General features: G+C 52.9%; 1 protein-coding gene across 6 annotated transcripts in view; it reads right to left on the reverse strand.

Moving 5' to 3' along the window:
* The window catches only part of MGAT3 (beta-1,4-mannosyl-glycoprotein 4-beta-N-acetylglucosaminyltransferase), a 27,645-nt gene extending 7,423 nt beyond the window's left edge, over nt 1-20,222 (reverse strand). The window contains exons 1-3 of one of the 6 annotated variants that reach the window (XM_075154999.1): nt 14,630-15,495; nt 13,876-14,035; nt 7-3,176 (exon numbers count right to left, since the gene is read on the reverse strand). In XM_075154999.1, coding sequence (XP_075011100.1) covers nt 1,667-3,175 — 1,509 coding nt within the window. In that variant the 5' untranslated portion in view covers nt 3,176; nt 13,876-14,035; nt 14,630-15,495 and the 3' untranslated portion in view covers nt 7-1,666. The other 5 variants (XM_075154981.1, XM_075155006.1, XM_075155016.1 and 2 more) reach the window with 5 other exon arrangements.
* Nucleotides 20,223-21,342: the final 1,120 nt, after the last annotated feature.

Consider the following 21,342-nt stretch of genomic DNA (forward strand, 5'->3'; position numbering starts at 1 on the left):
CTCTGGGCACCCCATCAAACCATCTGCTAAGGAAGGGTGGTAAGGGTGAAGACATGGATCTGCCTCCTCAATGAGCTGAATCAATCCAATACAACCACAGGCCAGATCGTGACTACCCATCACTGGCAAACTTTGAGCAGACACTGGCCCAACCAGCTGCAACTAGTGTCCTCCTAGATCCCTTCTCCTCTGCATGGTCTTGTCTGCATGGCCCAGGCTGCACGTGTGGGCTGCACGTGCTCTCTGGATTGCATAATGGTCCCAAAACAGTCTCTTGGCCCCAGGGGGAGTCTGCCCATGGCCCCTTTCTCCACGAGCTCCCTCACACCCTAAGAGCAGGGAGATGGATCCTATGCCTTGACAGGCTTTGTGTTTCTCCACAACACCCATCACCGACTCAGAACTTTGCCCTTCTCCTCTCCCTTTTACCCCAGGGCAAGAAGGAATAGCCAGCACATGTAAGCAGCAGCCCTGCAACAGGCACAGCCCGCAGGGTTGCAGAGGCAGCCAGAGAGGCATGCAATGGTCCCACGAGTGTAGCACTGCTATGCAGAGCCAATGCTCTCCCTGGCCTTCTATGAATTCCCCAAAAAAAAGTCATCCATGCTGAGACAGAGATCACAGCTTCTGGATCCCACCATTTCCTGAAAGCACACACACCCAAGCCCAACTGTGTCCCCTTCCCCCGCCAATACTGGTAACGAACGCCCACGTGCATACCAAAACCATGCATGTTAGCACTCATGCACATAGGAAACCATGCACTTGTAAACATACACTCCCACCATCTGATTAAGTCCCTGCAGCTTATCCCAGCCACAATAGAAGCACGTACTGCAGGGAAGATGCTTCAGCTTCTGTGGGCCAAGCCAGTGCAGTGTTGTGGGGGCAGGGGGCAGGAGTTAAAGAAAAAAAAAAAAAAGGAAAAAGAAAAATCAGCTTTCTCCTCTGCTTCCCATGTGCCCGCTCCAGGATTGATAGAGCATCAGGGCAAGACACAGCCCAGGGCAGACGCATTAAGCCTGCGGGAGGAGGCTGCACCTTGGGAAGAACACGTTGGAAGCAAAGGATTTCCCTTCCCCAAAATACTCTTTAAATATAGAGGTATACAAAAAATAAACACATACTGAGATGCTTTTGCACATTCAGTCATCCAAAAAATGCCTCTGACACACATCTGCACACGTGACCACTCGCATTGTGCCTGCTGACTCACACGCTCACTGAATAGCCCAGGCTCGCATCTGTGCTTGCTCCAATCCACAAAGGACGAGGGTGGACGGGAACAGCTGCCCTCTCTTCCCATGGGACCCTTCCAGCCTCCCCCGGAGGAAAATCCGCCAGCTGGCTGCAGAGATTCTCTCCAGCCAGCAGGAGAGGTCTGGGAGATGCAGGAAAGTCTTTATGCTACTGCCAGAGTAGGTCCCCAACATCTCTCCTCCTCCTGCCCAGGCCTCCCTTCACATGACTGAGGAATTCATGTCCCCAGGCGTCACTCTGGGAAGAGGGGAAAGAGAGAAGGAAGGGAGGGAGGGCAGAGACCCCGGGAGAAATGGCACACCCCACCCAGAACCAAAGAAAACAAAAAAAGAAAGGAACAGATGAAAACACCCGACTCTTTCCCTTTGTTGTGAAGTTCTGATTTCCCACACGAGCCCCGGTGGCCTCACCCAGCGCCCTCCGCTTTTCGGTAGGGGTTCTCCAACAAGTAGCGGAACCGCTGGTAGTTCTTGAGCAGGTACTTGGGAGCGTACATCTGCTCCTTGGGGTCAGCAGGGGGATACTCCTGTGTAGTACCATCAAACCAGCCACCAGTCCGGATCAACTCCCGGATATAATTGAGGTCTCGTTTATCCTCGTAGTCACCCCAGCGGGGGAAGTCCCCGTTCTGGGCTGACACCAGTTTGAAGTAGATCCCCTCTGGGGTGAAACACCAGGAGCAGTGCCAGCCAGCAAAGTGGAGGGGGCTGCCCAGCGACCACTGCACCAGGATGTGTCCTGTGCTGTTCTCATACTGCCGAAAGCCAGGCATGGTGTAGTACTCGCGGCGCCGCAGACGGATCCCGTCGGTAGCATAGACAGCCTGGAGCATCCCCATGGTGCAACCCGAGACCACTTCCAAGGTGCCTGGTTGCTTCCAGAAGAAGCCATAGAGCGACTTGCGCATGTGAAAGGCAAAGGGCTCCGTCCAGCCGTCGTAGAGCTTGAGGAAGAGCACGCCATCACGGGCCGGGATCTCATCGGCATCATCGATAATGAAGACGTCGTCCGGGCGCAGGTTGCGGAGGCGAGAGATGCCGTCCCGGGTGAGAAAGGTGCGCAGGTAATCGTCAGCAATCCAGCCGTCCTGGCGGCCGCCGGGGGGGAAGTGGTCCAGGAAGACGTAGAGCACCTTGTGGCGGATGTAGTCGAAGGAGCCGTTGAGGAGCATCTCGCGGAACTTGAGGGGCCGCGGCTCTCCGTAGGCCGTGAAGTTCGACTCGCACACCACGAAGGCGTCCACCACGTCTCCCAGCTCGTGGAAGCGGACGTCCAGCAGGTCAAACTCATGGTTGACGTTGATAGCGTTGATGACCCGCCGAGGGATCTCCCGCGGCACGAGGCGGTCCTTGGTGGGCAGGTTGGAGTACTGAACCACAGTGGGGACCCCGCAGCTGGGGCCATGCCAGCCCGGCAAGCACACGCACTCTACCCACTTGCGCCGTTTGGTCCCTCTGGCGCTCAGTGGCTTGCGAGCCGGCCGCCCCGAGGCTGCGCCATCCGCTCGCTCCTCTGGCCGCCCTCCCACCGGTGGCTTCTCCAACACCTTGGTGCCTGGTTTAAAGCAAACGCCGCCAGCTTTGGTACGAACAAAATATTCTGTCGTGTCTTCCGGCAGCACAAACTCGACTTTGTGCAGCTCTTCGCTGGCTCTGCTGGGAGGCAGGGGCTGGAGCAAGGGGGAGTGGGAGTACAGGGGTGTGCGGAGGAGCTCTGCACCCCCTGGCTCAGGGCTGACCTGAGGTGTGACAGGGGCATTGTTCCAGAAGAAGCTGGAGACGAGGTTGGGACTAAGCGAAGCCAGCTCCCGGGGGAAGGTGACATAGGAAAGGGCCTTGAGGAAGTGCAAGAAGGAGATGAGGCAGAGACCAGCCATGCAGAGAGTCAGAAAGAGCTTATGGCGTCTCATCTTCATCCTGTGGAAAAGCCATGAAAAGGAAAGTCACATTCAATAGGTACTGAGGTGTGAAAAGTTTACCACTGGTAGGAAGACAGGTTGGGGATGGCAGAAAGCTGGTCCAAATTCAGCATGCATTTTTCGAGACTTGAATCCAAGAACTACTCCCCCCAGCCTCTGCCACCTTCAGTGGGCCTTTTGCCTCAGCTGGGCTACACCAAGCTGAACCTCTTCTAGATCAGTCACAGTCTTATAAACTCATAAAGACAAGGTGAGGGGGTAAAAAGACAGGAAATCCAGAATAACAGGAATTCATGATCTAACGAACTCACTGCACTTGGCAGATTTGTCCCTATTCATTGATGGAAACAAAGTGAACGTAGGCCTCCTCATGCCCTGCATCACCAGAGGATTGGGGTAAGATGAAGAGAGAGCAGGAGGAACGAGAGGGAGTAGGGGATACACGGTTGAAAACATGACTGGTGTAAGAGAGGCAGTTTTAAAGGCCCAAGATAATTAGCCAGGCTGCCAGAGCCAGGAAAACACCTATGCTCCCCAGACCTTTTCAGTGTTTGCTCACACGCCCTAAAAACCACCCTTGTTCCTAGGAAATGCTACCCAAGTTCACATGGGGAACAGGGAAAAAAAAAAAAAAATTAAGATTCTGTCACTTTTACTCTTCTCCTATCTTTCTCAAGTCCACGGTATCAATAAATGTTGCCCTTTGCTTTTCATTTTCTGTGGACCAGATGCTGAGGTTTTTTTGCATCTGGATCAAGGTGGCTAAAATAAATGCCTAGCTGTCTCCGCTGGTAATACTGTGCCATCGTGACAGATCCATGTCAGACCAGCAAGAAACCAGCAATGCAGAGCCCTTCCCTCCAAACAACACGAAATATTGCCTTCATCCTCTCCCTACACCACCTCCTCTCCTCCAACCCAGGCAGGGAGCACAGAGCTGCTGTCAGGCAGAGAAGTGATTGAAGACTACAATCCAGAAAAAGGAAGAAAAAAAAAAAAAAACCACCAGGGAGAAAGAAAAAAGTTAAGCTTACCCAATGTTTTGCCAAGGAAAAGGAGGAAAGGCGCTCGCCTTCTGCAGCGTAGGGAAGGGAAGGTTTGGGCAAAAGTGGGCAGGTGAACAAGGTCACCCAAAAGCCCTTTGCAACGCAAAGGCTATCCTCTCCTCCCTGGAGCATGAATCCCTCCATGCAGCGGCAGGCGAAGAGGCAGAGACCCCCTCCAAGCCCCACGCATGTGATACGCACTGCTGTGCCCCCTCCACAACGCGCTCCCTCTTGGTGGCTCTCCGCCCCGGCACCGTCCCCCTCCCAGGGCCAAAGTTCCTGAAAGGCACCACACATCCCGTGCTATCACTTATAAACCCTCCCGCCCAGCGCGCAACGGTGCCGGCAACACCTTCGCAAGAGGCAGTCCCCCCTCCTGGGGGGCACGGGGAGCCGCCCCACGCCACCAGCCCCACGCCGGGGCTGTCCCGGGGCTCCTCACAGCCGACACGTGTCCTGGGGCAGCAGTGCAGGGAAGAAGCACCCGGCCCACTCCCACCGCTTCGGAGGGTATTAAGTAAAATACTGCGAAGCGCGTTTACTGATTAACCTGGAGAGAATTTAATACTAAAGTGAAAAGCCATAAAGCATTTAGACAGATGGCAACTGCCCAAAGGAAAACGTATCTGGCTCTCTACAGATGGCTCCGATATGGACTTTGGTAGAGGGGTTGTCTCCAGTTATACCTTACAGCTCAGTGACAAGCGTTCCTGGACATTTTACAGTCACCTTTCAGTGAGAAGCACTGTCCACCAACGCCATCTCCCACGCTCGGGTGGCAGCGTGAGGAGTCCCCCATCAAGCTCTGAAGAGGGGGGCTACAGGCCTGAAGCTGGCAGAAAAGTTACAGCATTGCCATGAGAGGGAGAAAAAAATTAAAAGAAAAAAACCCAAAGGGAGAGCGTGATCCTGTTTGTTAATATTTATTACAGTTTTTTTATATACTTTGACGTAACACAGGTCAGCAGAGGGACAAGGTCCTCGCTTTGTGCACCCCCAGGAGGCCATCTTGTCAGGCGGGCTGGGAAGGAGGAAATGGCGGCTCTCCTCAGGGGACCACACCGGGGCAGGCCCTTGCCTCCTGCACTCACCTGCCATGGCCCCGCAGCCTGGCCTCACATGCTTGGTCATGGCCCGGCTGTGGTGGCCCAGCCATGAAGGGGCTGGATGCTTTCCTGCTCAAAGCCATAAAGGACCATCCTGGGGCTCACTTTCAAGCTTTCTTCATGGGGGCAAAGCAAGGGGCCCCCCGAGAAGCATCTCGTAGTGTCTGGGGTTTGGGTTTGTTGTTGTGGTTTGTTTTTTTTTTTTTTTTTTTTTAAGGCTCCGTTAATGTCTTGCTGGAGTATCCAGTGCCTTTTCCTTGCGTGTCACCAGTTTTTGCTCTGTCTCGAAGTGTGGGGAAGAGAAGGGCACAAGAAAGCTTGAAAACACTAAATTAGCAGCGACTGACTGTCAGGAGAAAATGTCCCTCGCTGGTAAATTAGTATAGCTTTCTCTGATCAGGTGTCCTGCGCTTTCTCTGAGGCATTACCTCCAGACATCAGGTCGCTCTCTCAGACGCTGAAACCTGGGCAAGATGAACGGCTGGCCTGCTCCAATAAGGCAATCCCAATGGCTGCCAGGTAATGCTAGTTTCACTCCAGTTCCTACAGGACACACAAATCCAGGGCAGCCAGCTTCCTCTGGGCCAGCCCAAGACAGAGGACAGGTGTCACATAAGGCACATCTCCATCTTCTTCCCAGAGGGCTGTGATGCTTTGTGTGCCACAATAAATTCCCAGACAAAAGGTCATAACTCTTGACATTCAACAAACTCCTTCACTTTCTGGGATGTGGTGTGCCATGTCAACATAGCAGGACACATGGTTTTAGGAAGTGAAGCATATTTTCCTCACTTGACATTTGCATACATCAATATCTGTCAGGCTCAGCACACGGCTCTGCAGCTTTTCACCCACTGGCAAAACTCAGCCCGTGCATGGCTGCGTTGCCTCCCTGTTATTGCAGTCTGCGCCTGGGAGAGCCGGGCTGGTGCGCGCAACCCTCCCCTGCAGCTCTGCCAAAGCAAGCTGGCCCTGCAGTACCCTCTGCTGTTTTGCTGCTGACATGTCCCAGGAGGCAATTTTCACTGCTCAGTTGCCTTTGTTAGGGAGTGGGAACATGAACACATTTCCTATCCCCTCCTAAAAGGAGGGAAGCAAAGAAACAAGCTGTATCCTCTTCAAAACCTCTTCCCTGGGAACCACGTCCATTCTCACATGCCAGGGATTCCTCTGCCAGGGAGTGGACAGCACTCATGCACCCTCAGGTGGGCTGAGGTGCTAAAAACCATCAGTCACGTATCCCTCCCCATATCCTTTGATCAGCGCTGCAGTGAAAGATGTGTCTTTGAGTGGTAGCTAATTAGAGACAAAGGCCAGCAGGGGAGGAAGATGTTATTACCCACCTTCCCCATCCAGAACATTTACATGTGGTGGAAATGAGAAAGGAGGTACCAGTCAGGGAGACACCTCAGCTTGTCATAAAAGAGCCCAGCTGCTCTGTCACAAAGCAGCCATCAGTTATCAGGAACACAGAAAACAGCAAGAAGAGATATTTCCCTTCTGACAATTTCGAGTGAGGAGGGGGAAAAAAGTCAACTTGATCTCAGGGAGAGTGATCAAGTTGCTGTCAGGTTAAAAACAACAGCAAGAAAAGTTTTAATGTTCAAGTAGAAGAAAAAGCCAGAAGGAGTATGGACAGTCAGCTCCATTAAGACAAAGCTCTTTAGGGAACACGCAGTTATAAACCGCTTCAGCAACATTCAGTCTCGGCAAGACCAGCTGAAAGCTTCTTTTTGTAAGGGATCCCTTTGATATTTCCTTGCTTGAAGTTATGTCTCTACCATGCAGGGGAAGGGCTTTCAGAGAAGGAAGAAAGCTAGAAGTGGTATGGATATGAGTTATCCCCAGGCACCTGTTACCGTTTTACTTTGCCATTATATCAAGTGACCAGTTGATTTATACCATCCTGAAATCATATCCTGATTTTTCAAGGAGCTAGAGAGAAAGATATGCACCGCTAAGAGCTGGCGGTTCACCAGCCCTAATGTTCTCTTCTGGAGGACACTGGCAAGAGGCCATGCAACAGGCCGCTGGATGCACGATACCCCACACTCCATCTCGTTAGGGCACAGGACTCAAAACTCCCTGGACCTCCCCCGTGGTTACAGGAGAAAAGCTGCTGTGGAGGACAAGTCAGAGTGGAAGCTTCTGTTTTTTCCCTGATACAGAGATGCTCATCTCCTCTGCCTAAAGTTATCCCATAACACCCATGCAGTAACATATTTGCCCATCACTCAGATACTTCAACACAAAGTAACAATTCAAATTAGAACCGCTTTCACACAGCAGATTAAAATCCAGCATGACTTCCATCCCCCACTCCACACTAAGGGCCAAACTCTCTCTCTCTCTCTCTGCTCCAGTTAGACACAAATGAACAGGCTCCACACTTCTGAAGTACTAGGTCTACCTGCCGTCCACAGGGTACAAGAATCACAACGTGCATCGGGGTTACAGTACCTCAAAACATTCTAAAATCTCAAGTTACTTTTGTCCTGCAAACACCCACAGAAGTAAGGAGAAACTCTAAAACCTACTATTTGTCTACAACTGAAATGTGACTAGCTCAGGGACAGCAGGACTGCGCTTTGCTTAAGGATAGGAAGAGAAGATTATCCTACAAAGCTGGACAGCAGGGAAAGTGGAGAGAAGTGGGATGTACCAGAAGGTAGCTAGGGCTCAGCACTTCTCTCACATGAAGGATGCCATGGTGTTTTCAGGAACTGCAAGCTAGGAGGATGTCAGCAGGAAGTTCTGGTGGAGTCACAGTACAAGGTGGTTTGAATGCAGGCAGGTCCATATCTGCTTCCGTTCAAGTTTCAAGGACAGAATACAACATTCTACTGCGACCTTCATCAAGAGCTGCTGCCCACAGCGCTAATGCAAAACAGCAATACCTCATGCTATGCGTTTCCTTTGCAGCTTCAAGGCAACTGACCACAAGGTGCCACTGACTTGCTGCCAGCATAACCAGCTGGAGCAAGCCACCCCCACAGTTACTCTCCAAGTAAGGTCAGGCTAAGGGAGAGCCAGGCTTTGTCCTAAGCATTTTCCCTCCCTTTCAACAGGTATGTGAGCAATGATATAAGGTGACCACTCTCAACAGGGTGCCACCATAGCATCCATTTGACTTCCAGAGCTGCCATCCACTCACCATTCACGGGTGTCATCAAGCCAGGAAGAAAACTGGATGCAGAAAAAAAAAAAAAAGACAGCTAAAGGGTGAATCTACACAAGGCTAAGGTGAGGTTGGCCAGGGAAGGGTGAGAGCACAGCTGAGAAACCAAGGCATTGCCTTCCCCTTCCTACTGAAGGCAGACACATGATGTACATCATGTCAACCGCAAGCCTCAGGATTGTGTGCAAGGCCTTGCTAGGCCTCAACTGACCAGAAGCGTCTGTGGTCGAAAAGAAAACAGGTGTCTTCTCCTACACACTCTTGTAGGAAATCAAAGTGCTCCTGCCAGCAGCTATGATCTGCTGCATACAGAAACTAAGATGGATGCAACACAAAGCCGCCAGCTTTTTAAGTACTGTGGCTGCTCACCTCTTCAACTCCTGGAAGCACAGTACCTTTGGACTCCACACTTTCCATGGGCTTTCACTGTTTCAACTGTTCTCTCAAGTGTCTTGTCCTGCTCGTTGGTGGACTAAGCCTTAGTTATTTTAGATGCCACACTTCCAGCCACAGCAAGATAGCTGTACACTCTGGGACAAAGCAGCTCTTAACCCTCCATACAGAGCACACGGGACCTGGACATAAAGTGGTCTTTGTTGACAGGATTTCGGCTCAAGACTGATCTTCCAGAAGTCAATAGAATAGACCAGCATCTGAACACCTTCAGAGTCCATTATAAAACCCTCCACTCGAACAGACTGTTCTTACTATAACTACCATAATACTAATAGCAGCATAATTATATAATTCTCCAGCCCCCGGTTTAAAAGAAGATCTGCTCAGAGAAGACTAGAAAACTCTACTGAAATCCAATAATGGCCTATGAGACACCAATTTAATTTTATTCAAGAAGTACTTGGACATCACAAGGGTACAGTACTGCATGCTAAAGAAAACTTCAAGCTGGATTTCCAACTCCACTGGAATCTATCAAATATTCTTCTCAGTATCCTTCAGCTGTAGTGGGCTCCCTTGTAACTCATCTCGTCTCTCCAGCTAAAGCCAGCCTCATCATAGGAATTTCCATGGTTCCAGAGATGCCTCAGCACACTCTGATCCTTCAGACACTCTCAGAAGCCAGTTTTAATTTCTCAGCACCACGAGGCTAGGCGCTCTTTCCGCTAAAGGAGAAGCGGCACTTCTCCTATCCTCTTCTTCACTTATGCCTGATATCCTGGAAGGACACTTCCTCAACCCTGCTTACTGTCTCCTCAAAACATCTGGTTCCACGAAGACTGCTGTGATGGCCCTGGAGATTGCCTCATCACTTGGCTCCAAGATCGGGTCTCTCAGGACATCAGAGGGCGAGCTGAGGCATTGCTCATTGCACTCTGCAGTACACACACACACCAAGGAGGCAAGGCCTTTGTCTCAGCCAAATACAGTACTGCTGCTGCTCACTGCTTCAAGTGTGCAGCGGTTACAGCAGTGCAAAATGGAGTTGGCTAGTTCTTTGGCTTCTTGACTTTGGTGTCTTACAGGGAAGGAATGCTCCATCAAGAGACAAGGAATAGGAAATGAAAAAGGGACAAAACTACACAAAAGAGCAACTTATGTCCTCAGACAGGCCATGGGGTAATCAAAGTAGTGTGCAAGAACTCCCAGCTAGTCTTGGTGTCTTCCAGAGAGAGACAGGACAAAACCATTTTGTCTGAGGATAAAAGAAAATGGCACTTTCAGAAACCTCAGGTGAGGCGTGTGGCAGCACAGGCTGTTGTTTCATAGGTTCTCTCCCCTCACTCACCACCTTCACAGCTCACCACCCCTCAGTTGTCAGTTTTATGAATTCAAGTTGTCAATCGTATGAAAGTCTGCTTTGTAAAGCCAAATCAGCAGCAGATCTAACTGGGTTAAAAATAAACTTCAAGAAAAGTGCTTAGGCATGGGAACAAGCAGCTAACCAGCAGAAACTTTCTAAGTTATTTCACCAGTTCACTTCTCACCAAAACCGTGGTATCATGTAGGTATGTCCTCAGACACTCAAAATTACAGGACTTTTTTAAGCACTGTTCAACTATCATGACCTCACTAACTCACTCCCAGTAGCATCAGGGAAGGATCCCTCAATGAGGGATCTGGAAGAAGCAGCAGCAGGTAACTGCTTTCAAAGCAGACCCTGGCAGGCAGTCCATGTACGCCAAGCAAGTGGAGTACAAGTCACAAATCCTGAGAAGAGCACGAAAACGGACTATCAAGATCACCCTCGGAGCTGAGGGCCCATGGGTGAAGAGCACTTGGCAGACACGTGCCAGACCATGCACATAAACCCTGTGCAAAGGAGAGTTCCTGGGGACCAGCTGACAGCGCAAGCAACAGGGAGAGCAGCCCAGAAGAAGGTGAGGTGGGTACCCCGTGGGCCCGGAGTGAGGCGGTTAAAGAAAGAAGGAGGCAAGAAGCGCTTGATGCCATGGTGATGGGTAGAGTGCACAGACCCACGCAGGCAGGCAGAAACCACGTTGCCTCCAGCTATTTTTGAAGCGGGTGGCAGTTGTTTGTGCATCCCTGGGATAAAAGCTCTCCAAGACGGATCGAAGAGGGGAGTAATTAAACCCCAGGAAGACAATAAATAAAGAGAGGCCATGGAACAGCAGCAGGATCCTAGCAGCCATGGAGAAGAGCTGGCCCTCCATCCCCGCCCTCTTTCCTCCCCCATCCATCACCAACCACTTGGGGTTTGGCAGTGCACTCACTTTCCCACAGTAGCCGATCTATTACTGTTTGGAAGAGCCTTCCCAGCCTCTTCCTTCCCCTCCTCCCCTCCTTTCAGGCCACAGGGGTCCCGCTTGGCAGCCCCCGGATCCCCCTCTTCTCTGAATGTCTGGTGACCAGCCAATCCCATGCAAAGAGCATTAACCCCTCTTCACCAGGAACAGCCAGAGAAACCTGACTCCATGCTGAGAGGTTTCTCTAGGGTGTCTCTCCCTCCTTCTCTCCTCCCCATCCCCGACCCCCCCCTCCTCATTCTCTCGCCTCTTTCTCCTTTCCTTTTATTTCTCAAAAACTAATTCCAGCCCCGGGAGTGTCGTGTCTTCCCGAGAATGTTACACGAACCCATGGGAATTTTTCTTGGACCAAGAACAGACCCTTATTTATTTGTCTCTTCTGCCTTTGTTCTTCATTTCCTCTTTCAAGACTTAGGCAAGACCTCGACACAGTGCCGCCTGGATCCCCCGCTGCCACTTCACTTTGTTATTATTTTCGGAAAGAAAGCGCTGATAGGCAGAGAGCTCTTCAATGCCTTGCCCGAAGGCAGAAGTGAATCAGCCCGGACTCCCACCTCTGGGGTGGACAAAGGGCACAGGGGCTCTACAGAGCACCTCGGGCTCCGGCTTGCAGAGTCAACTCCCTGCTTATGTAATCCTTCCGATTGCAGCATCACAGCCCCTCGGATTAAATCCATACGAATCAAATCTTCAGTAACGGCTCTATGCTGGTAACAGGCATATGGTACCACGAAAAGGGGCAGTTTCCCAGAATGAAATCAAAAGCCTCCTAATGCACTTAACTCAGGGTCACATAAATCTCTCTTCTGCCTCCCACAGACGGCTGGGATCTTGTTTACAGGCATTGCAGCAGGCCTGGGTCTCAACAATATGTTTACTTCTTCTATACAAACATTCCCTTTCACTAAGCAAAGCAGTACCCCGATCTCCGGATTAAACCAAGCAGAAAGGACTGGGAGCAGGTCTATGGGGAAGGAGGGAGAGAGCTAGTCTTCGTCAGTGAAATCAAATGCCATCCTGGACATCACACAGGTTTTGGGACCATTTGTCTTCACATTCTTCCCTTAGATTGCCTTATTTCTTGAGAAGGATGAGGAGGAATTTTGCATTTAGCCAGTTGCCAATGTCCCTGACAAGTAGTAAAACCATTCTATGAAAGAATGGGTTTTGTTTCAGGGTGAAGAACCCAGGAACCAGGCCAGGGCCAGGTGGGACAGCATAGCTTGTCCAAGGGACATCTGGTGATTGGCCAACTCTTCCCCAAACGCAGAAGCCACAAACTGACACTGTGCAGACAAAAACAGGGAAACTGAGCATTTCTGCTCAACAGTACAGTAGACAGCAGTTTACTGCCACAATCACTTGATTACAGGCCAAGTTCCTTTCCCTCTCCACCCTCAGCCCTTTCCCTCCCCTTTCAGGTCTTCAGTAACACAAACATTTATATTGAACTCTGTTTCTGAGAAGTCAGCTGCCACAGCCAGGTCAGAAAAAGAGGAGAGAAGGAAGACAAAACTAATGTGTCAGCACACCATGAAAACTGGTGGTGAACGAGAAGGATGTGCAACGCAGGAGGGGAGCCATGGTCATGTTGAAGTTTGCCAGGACCAGCAGGGCAGGAGCAGGACAACCCATCTGCATGGTACAGCAACCTGCCACAGCGAGGCAGAGGGCCAAAGGGCGTTAAGCTCATACGTAGCTAGGCTGGGTGCTCAGCCCACCCAGCTCATCTTCACAATGCCCCTCTGCTGCAAAAGCGTGTAAAAAACTGCCCCAGTCTCCCTCTGCCCTCAACTGGTTGCTCTTCAGGGTTTAATCACTGAGAAAGGATGGGAATTTCAGCTGCATAGTTTGCTGCTCAACCACCTGATCTTTCAAGTCTTCAGGTCCTGATGATCTCTTCTAAAGTCCAATGGACCGTGACACGCCAAAGCTAAAAAACACTTTGGCAGGACAAGATGGGCCTTCGAAAGAAAAAAATGCTCTCAAGCATCTGAATATTTTAGAGAGCAGTCCCGATGATCCCTGCCCCAGATGCACAGCACAGTACTGTAATTGAGTCAGGGACCAAATCCAAGCACCAGATTCGCTGTCTCCAGCTTGACACTGTCTCTTTACTGCAAAGACGAGGCTCCAAACTCAGGAACCTCTCGCACAGTCCCAAGCCATGGAGATGCTCTGCAGTACCACACACCTGAGTGATGTGGAAACCAGAACTGGATTTTCAGGGCAGTTCAGCTGTACAGAGGCAATATGGGCTGAAAGGAAACCCACAGCACTTCCTCATCGCTAAGTGATAGACTCTGGATGCCTGACAAACTTCCCTCTCCGCCAGCGCTCACGGGAAGTGAGAAGACTCTGTTCCAGAGCACAACTGCACTATAAATAATTCAAGAGACCGCTAAATTATGCAAAAGCAATCCCATCGTCCCCCTGGCCAAGCTGAATGCAGGTGTGGTCAACCCCAGCTCCAAAAGTTGCTGCTAGATAGGGATTTCGAGGCCACAGAGGCTCTGTGCCAATAGCACATATCTGAGAGCACAACGGCCACTTGCTAACAGTCAGGCCTGCACCAAACAACAGCACGACAGGAGGTATTTGGGGACACAGGGCTGATGGGGAAACAGCAATTCCTTTAACCCACCTCTTCTCCAGAGACCTCACATGGCCCCAGAAGAAAAGCAGCAAATCATGTCCCCTTCAAGTGAGGCTGCTTGGTACATCTTGCCTCCATCGATCGTGGTTAGCTGGCAAGAGCTGCAGCTGGACAGCACTGGCACAGCGAGGAGGGGAGGAGAGGACTGCTGGGGCAGGTGGGAAGGAGAAGAGGGAACTGAAAGTGCTCTGGAGGCAGTAAAGAAGGAACAGTTTTGCTAGCGCAAATAAGGTACAGGGAAGGCTGAGCTGAAAGCAGACAGAATCTCAGTCTGCTTCTCTGCCCCACTCCTTCGGCTTCAGGAGATATTGTCTCCCTGAATATCAGGGCCACCGAGGTTTCCCTCGGCAATAGGGTCATTAAATAACAGCATGCAGCTCACACTGATCACGCCAGGGCACTGTTCTCCTGATTTACCCTGCCCTTTGCTCTGCCTCAGAGCCGGCCCTCACACTACAAGCTCCACGAAAACAGGACTTCCTCGTACGCAGCAAGCACCATCCGCTCTCAGCCCCCATGCAGGCAAACCCTTCTTCCAAAGCCCTACCTTGCCTGGCTCCCACAGCCTCCAAGATCTGTCTGTGCCCAACATGCTCAGTCTGCACAGGCCTCCGTCCTCCTCCTTTTCCCTGCTGCCCAGCTAGAAGCATTCTTGCCAGGGGAAGGAGAAATCTAAAGCGCTACCATAGCCCTCTCTTCAGCCTCAGCACAACCAGCTTAAAATCTCAGGGCTCTAGCTTACCTTCCCCTTCTTTCTTAAAGGGCTCAGCATCTAGGAGAGAGACTCCCTTTCATGTCTCTTTGCCACGCTCTCTCTTTTGCTTTCTGTTCAGTTCCAGTATCTGCATGCCAAAACGAGGGATCCTAACGCAGATAAAGTCAGCATAGCAGATACCTGCGTTTAGATCACAGGTTTCACAGTTGCTGAAGCCGTTATGCAGCGGGTCTAATTTGCATTAGTCTTTCGATATGCTTCAAATCTGTTTGCTGCAGCTTTGGTATCACGCAAGACACATGCAGCAATATCCCGAGATAAAAATTATCCCAAAGCCTTAAAGAGATGACAGTCAGATTCTGCTCACTAACCCTGGCCCAACCTGTAAGGTTTCACATACCGATGGGAAGACTGCACTGCTAGGGAAAGGCAGCAGGGAGCTGGGATTATAGATCAAGAAGGAGGCGATATCTGCAGTGAAAAGGGCAGCAGGATCCAAGCAGTGACTAGAAAGTTATCGACAACCCCTGGCTCAGCACCCGCACCCAGCCGTTCTCTGGGACTTCTGAGATGGTCGGCGGCAAAGCAAGTACGGGAAGTGTCGTGCGTCAGTCATTGCTCTCCTGATGAACCCCTGAGTGTGCCATTGGGCACATTGCAGCCTTGCTCCATGCCTCAGTTTCCCTGGGTGGGAAATGGCAGAGACACTTTTCTACCTCCAGGTAAGGGACTTGCCTAATTAAAAGAAGCTTAACGGGTTGTTTTGAGGCCCTTGGAGACAAACCTTGCCACAAAGTGCAACACACTGAGATGATCCTCAGAAAGAAGAGTAGCCTCTACTGCCTCTCTCCCTCTGGACAGCCACATCCACCTCTCCTGCTGCTTGCAGCTGGTGCATTACAGGCCAAAAAGACTGCTGGCAGAGCTCAGTTTGGCCATACCCCACAGCCACGGCTGATTATTTTTTTTTTGGGGGGGGGGGGGGGGAGGGGGAGGGCGGCGGATGTGGAGGCAGAAGGTGCCACAGGCGGGAAAGCGCCTATTTAGACACAGGCCTAGCTGGGGAAACAGGGAATGTTAACTGAGCTCATCAAGCTGCCTATTCAACCGGGGGGCTTATCTTGGTATGAAAGGCCAAGGCCCCCACAGCGAGCAGCTCAGGTAACTTTTGCTATCCTGAAGCAGGAAATAATCACTTCCTAAATCACAAGCCCTCACTTTTTGTAAGGCAGCCAGTTCCCTTCATGCTTCTTCCCTCAGCCTGCCTGATGAGAGCTCGGAGCGCAGTGCTATACTCCCTTTCACTGATCAGCTTTACCAGGCAAGTTTCTGAGCAGAAAAATACACCTGCCCTGTTCCAGGTGTTCAGAGGTTTGAAGAGCAGGAGGTACCTGTTGTGCTTCAGGAGGAGCTCGAGGGAAGTAAAAGGGTTTGCACTGCAGGCAGCACAAAGAAGTCAGAAAAGGAAGGTAAAGAAATCATGTTTCTGCCTTCCCGAGAGCTGCAACCAGAGTCTATTTCACACAGACAGAGGCATGGAGTGCTCTTGCGCACCCTACACCGCTGCTCCAGCACACGGCATCTCTTCCCACCTCCTCCAGGAGAAGGTGGAACTCAGCAGCTCTGTGACTGCAACTCTGCCCTAGCCCCTGGGACAAGCACCTCATCCTGGCACCCCGCACAGCATGGCTACTGCAGCACAACCCTGACCTGCACAGCCCAGCCCTAGCAACACACTCGCCTAACTCTATCAAAGCACCCCAAACCTGACCCAGAGCTGCCCACGATCCCAGGCTTGCCCCCTCCACGCAGCTCTGCCAAGGCTCCTCAAGGCCAGCCTGCAGCACTGACCTGACAGCACAGTCCACGTGTGCACTGCAAATGTGTCACCTCCTTCCCAAAAACATCCAGGATGGGGAACAGCGGGCATCCCTCAGACGTACTCCCATGTCCCCTTGCATTGCACTGCCCCATGTGTCTACCTTCCCCAAATTTCAGATCCCACTGTAACGCTTCATTGTAGTACCACAGGATGCCATCCTGTCATCAGGACAAATGCAATGCAGCCTGACCTTTTGTTGCAGAACTGATGGGGGACAGTGACAGTAGGGAAAAGCAAGCGGGGACAACTAGCCACACTCTTCTACTTCTACAGTCAGGGCTGATAATGTGAACCAGCCCTTTGAGACACCTTATGCTGACCTAAAGATATGAAGATGCCTCTTGTGCCAGTCAGTACCCCCTCCACCATCCTCTCTGCTGGAGTCACTGTCAGCTGTACCAGCCCTCATTAGCACCACCTCCTCCAGCTACATCCCACTGATTGGGTCACAGATTCCAACAATATACAAAGGGCTCATTTTAGAGCAACTAACCCCACCTAAAACCTAATCAGCCTTTAGGAATGAATGCTGGCCCAGCTTGCCCCATCTATCCATCACCAAATTCCCCCACTTCCTTCCTCCGCCTTTATGATCCAATGCAGGGACAGGGGGGAAGATGTCAATTTGTGATAGCCGGTGCACCTTAGAGATGCTATTCTCAAGACAGGAGGAAGCTCGGACACAGCAAGCTGAAAACTCAGCTACAAGCCCTGCCGTGAGATAGAGTTTATCTCTGCTTGGTGGGAGGTCAAAGCAAGGGAGGGACAGAGAGAGAAACTTGTCTGTCCTACAGTGCCCTTCACGTACTGAACATGCACAATAACATCTACACGCACTGTCCTGAACAACTCCTGTACCCATGACTGCTTATGAACGCCAAATTTATTGTGGGCATAAACTCTACAAAAGTCCATGCATTCTATGGTAAGTGCACCCAGCGAACACCCACCCCACATCTGTCACACAAGCATTCCTTAAAGATATGCAATAAGCACGTTACACCAACCTGGCAGGCCACAAAGTCACACCATGCTTAACCAGTTGCGCGTGGGAGAAGGAAGAGAAAGGTAAACACAAGGCATACGGGAAATGCATAAGCACACAAACTTCATAGGTACACTCCCCAGGCAAACACACCGAGTCTATCTGTGCTTGCTGCCCTGCACCCGGCCTGGGTTAAGCAGGCTCTGTGACCACAGAGCAGCCCCAGCAACCCTCCAGACCAGCTATCCCTGTCTCGTGTTGAGCACAAGTACTCTAGATAAATGTTTACAGTTATGAGCATCCCCTGAAGCTAACATTCGTGCAAATACACACACTATTTTCCACCCCCTCCTCTTGACCTCCTTGCCACGCAGGCAACTCTTTCTTTTTCCAAACTTACCGGCATTTGCAGGGACACAGCAGCTCAGCCCCTGAACCTAGTTTGGAAATGGTCCCCCACGCTCTGGGCACCTCCAATGGCAATGAGCACTGGCAGCACCTCAGACCAAAGGTGTGCCAGCACAAAAAGCAGCAGCGGGGTCACTGCATTATGAGCAGGGCAAGAAAACTCATCTGCAGCCAGCCAGAATCCCTCCCCTCTGCTAAGGATATAATTGCCATATCCAGGGCATTAATAAACAAGCTATGCAGGTATAACCAAGAGTCCTCACAGGGAGGGAACGTTATGCCTTGCAGTGAATTTCTTACCACTACTGCAAAATCACCTGAGGGTGTAAAGGGGCTATAAATCTTCCAGAGACTTTTATGACATGCAGTGGCAGAGTCGCAGCTTCACTCCCGTTCTGCAGTTTGCAATGGCTTTCATTCAAAGTCTGCTTTATATCGCTACAGGGAGGTTGGAGGCTCCCCAGGAATAGCTCACAGGACTGCTCTTCTCCCACCCCAGCTTGGAGGATGTGTTCCCAGCACTACTACCAAGGCTGAAAAAAACCAACACAGGTACTATGGCTGTATTTAGGGGTGCTTTGGAAACTGGAGGTGTGCTGGAGGGGTGGGGAGCCTATTGGTTTTCCTTCCCCTCCAAGATGGCTCTCTACTGTCTGAGGGTCAAGCAATGGCAGGTCCTGCTTGATTTCAGCTCTTCCCAGAGGAGCTGGCAGCAACCAAGCTTCAACAATAGGGACTTGCAAGTGGTTCCTAAGTCACAGGCTCCAGCTGGACTCGAACATCACTGCTGCAGGTGGGATCTACAGAGCATGAGAGCCACCTTTTGGGGAGGGGACCTGAAGAGTTCCCACTGACTCACACCCTGCTGGGGTGGGGAAGACAGGGGCAGGAGTAGGCAGGAATCTGAAATTCAGTTTGCACAGGGCTGGGGGTTCCTGGTGACTCAAGTCATACTTGTTAGCAGTGTTTTCACAAGCTTGAACTTCCCACTCGAGGGGAGGGATTTGGAGTTAACTGGAGGGCCATTCTCTGGGAGGGGAGGTGCTCGGCACCCACGCTGTGTGCTGGAGACAGGGCGGGCTCTCCTGACCCAAGCTCTGCCCTAGGGTGGAAAGGAGAGGTGCGAGGCCCCAGCTTCGGCTCCGGGAAACAGGCAGGGCTCCCGAGCGACCCAGGCGCAGCTCATGGAAACGCAGCCTGCGGAAATCCCCAGAGGAAAACCACAGACGGAGGCATTGAGAGGAGTCTCTCTCCATCCCGCTCCACGCTCCCTCCCTTGCTGAGCTGTCTGAGCAAGTCTAGAGCTGCAGCAGATGCTGTGTTCCCCATCACCCTTGTCACGCTCACCCAGGGAGCAAAACTCTCACAAGGACAGAGCTACGCCAGCCTGTGCCACTCCAGCAGGACATACAGCTATTTCCAGCCCACAAACAACCCGACAGCCCTGCACGAGCGGGGAGAACTTGGGTGCCCCCGTCCCTTTGCAGCCAGCCCCCGACAGGGGGATTGTAGCAATCTGACATGGAGACAGAGCAGGGGGAGAGGGGACGTTTGATGATGATCATACACATATATTTGTATGTATGTTTTCCCTCCCACACACACACTCCTGTTACTCCTTCTCTCTTGCTGCAGGCTTGGCAGGCATCCCCAGCCCGTGCCCTCCTCGCAAGCCGAGCATGGGCAGCTGATGGGCCTTCGCTGCAGTGCCCCGGCCGGAGGGTGCCTCCATCCCCGGCGAGCCCGCATCTGCGGGCAGGGGGCTGGCAGCATCGCCTCCCTCCTCCCCATCGCCGATGCTCCCTAGCAGGGGATGCCGGGATTATGGGAGGGGGTGGGGGGGGGTGGTAGGGGAGAAAGAGAATAAAAAAACCCACTAATATAAGTAAATAAGGAGCGGGAAGGTGGGGGCTCGGCGGGGAAGCCTCGCCGGCAGTGCCCGCAGGGGATGACGCCGCACCCCCGGGCCGCGGCACAACTTGCAGGTGGCGGCAGCGGCGGCTGGAGGACGGACCGAGGGGGGTCCCGCTGCCGCTACCCCCAGCGCCCGCCGCCCCGGGGCGGCTCCACCGGGAGGCTTGGGTGTGCGCTGCCCCCCGCTGCCCCCAGCCCCGCCAGCCCGCCCGCCCGCCCGCCCGCCCGCCCGCTCACTCACTCACCCCCGGCCGGCGCAGCGTCGGTGCCCGCCGGGCCCCCGGCGGGGCGAGGCTGCCGCTCGCCCCCGGCCCGCCCGCCGCCCCCCGGCATGGCTCGGCGCCGGCCGCAGCGAGGCGAGGCAAGCCCGCAGCCCCCCGCCGCCTTCCTCCGCCGCGGAGCGGCCCGGCACCTCCTCCCGGCCGCGGGAAAGGATGCGATGCGGAGCCGAGGCAAGCCGAGCCCGGCGGGCAGGGCTGCAGCAGCCCCTTTTGTGCCGCCCTCCCCGCCTGTCTCCTCCCCCGGCGCGCCCGCCCGCCCCCCGGGCTGCCGCCGCCGCGGGCCGCCGCCGCCCGCCCCCCCGGGGCACGGCACGGCCGCCCCCCGCCTCCCCGCACAAAGGAGCGTCCTGTAGCGGGGACTCGGCGGGCGGGGGGGGCTCGGCGGGCGGGGGGGGGCCGGCGGTCTGTGACAAGGCCGAGGGTGCTTTATTGAGCGGGCTGCGGTAGCGAGTGCCGGGCCAGGCGGTGCCCCCCAAGGATGCTGCGGGGTCGCGGTAGAGCTGCGGTGCCGCCTCGCAGCCCTACGGCAGAGCCGGCCCCCTCCGCCGGCGCGGCAGCATCCCTCCCCGTGCCCCGGCGGGCGAGAGAGGGCAGGAGCATTCGTTGTTCGGCGGGAGGGAGGCAAGGCGAGGTGGAGATGTGCGAGCTGCCTTGCCCAGCGACATCCAGGAAGTTTGGCTGCGGTGCCAGAAATAGAACCTGCATCTGCTGACTGCCGATCCTGCGCCCCAACCGCAAAAGCTGCCTTTTCCTAATTCAACTTTTCCCTGCCTTCTTCCTCATCAGGCTCATCTTTGGAAAGGAAAACAAAGCCAAGCCAAACCAAAACAACCCCCCGGCCGAACGGCACCGCTACAAACATGCTGAAACACAAGCGTGGGACCTCACCCTTTGCAGCCAAGAGCTAACGAGAGGTCAAAAGGAAGCAGAACCAGAGTACACCCTTCCTCGCGATTTGATGGGAATTTAGAAAAACAGCGCGTTAAAAACAAAGCATCAGTGCCAACACCTCTCCAACCTGCCATTTATCAGATGGGCGAGCTGGGCGGCTTGCTGAGGAGAAGGGGAGAAGCGGCTCTGTTAAACTGCCGCCGCCTGTTCTCCTGAGCAGTGCTTGCGGCAACTCAATAGGGATGCACAAGAGACTGCCCTACGGACTGATCTTCTGCCTGTTCTCCTCATCTTACCTAGCCGGCACCAGAGAGGGCTTCCTTGGGAAAGGGCTGTCCTAATTTTGAGTTTTAAGGCCAAGATGGAGACCGTGTCAGAG

This window comes from Calonectris borealis, chromosome 1 (genome assembly GCF_964195595.1).
Source record: "Calonectris borealis chromosome 1, bCalBor7.hap1.2, whole genome shotgun sequence".
Lineage (NCBI taxonomy): Eukaryota > Metazoa > Chordata > Aves > Procellariiformes > Procellariidae > Calonectris > Calonectris borealis.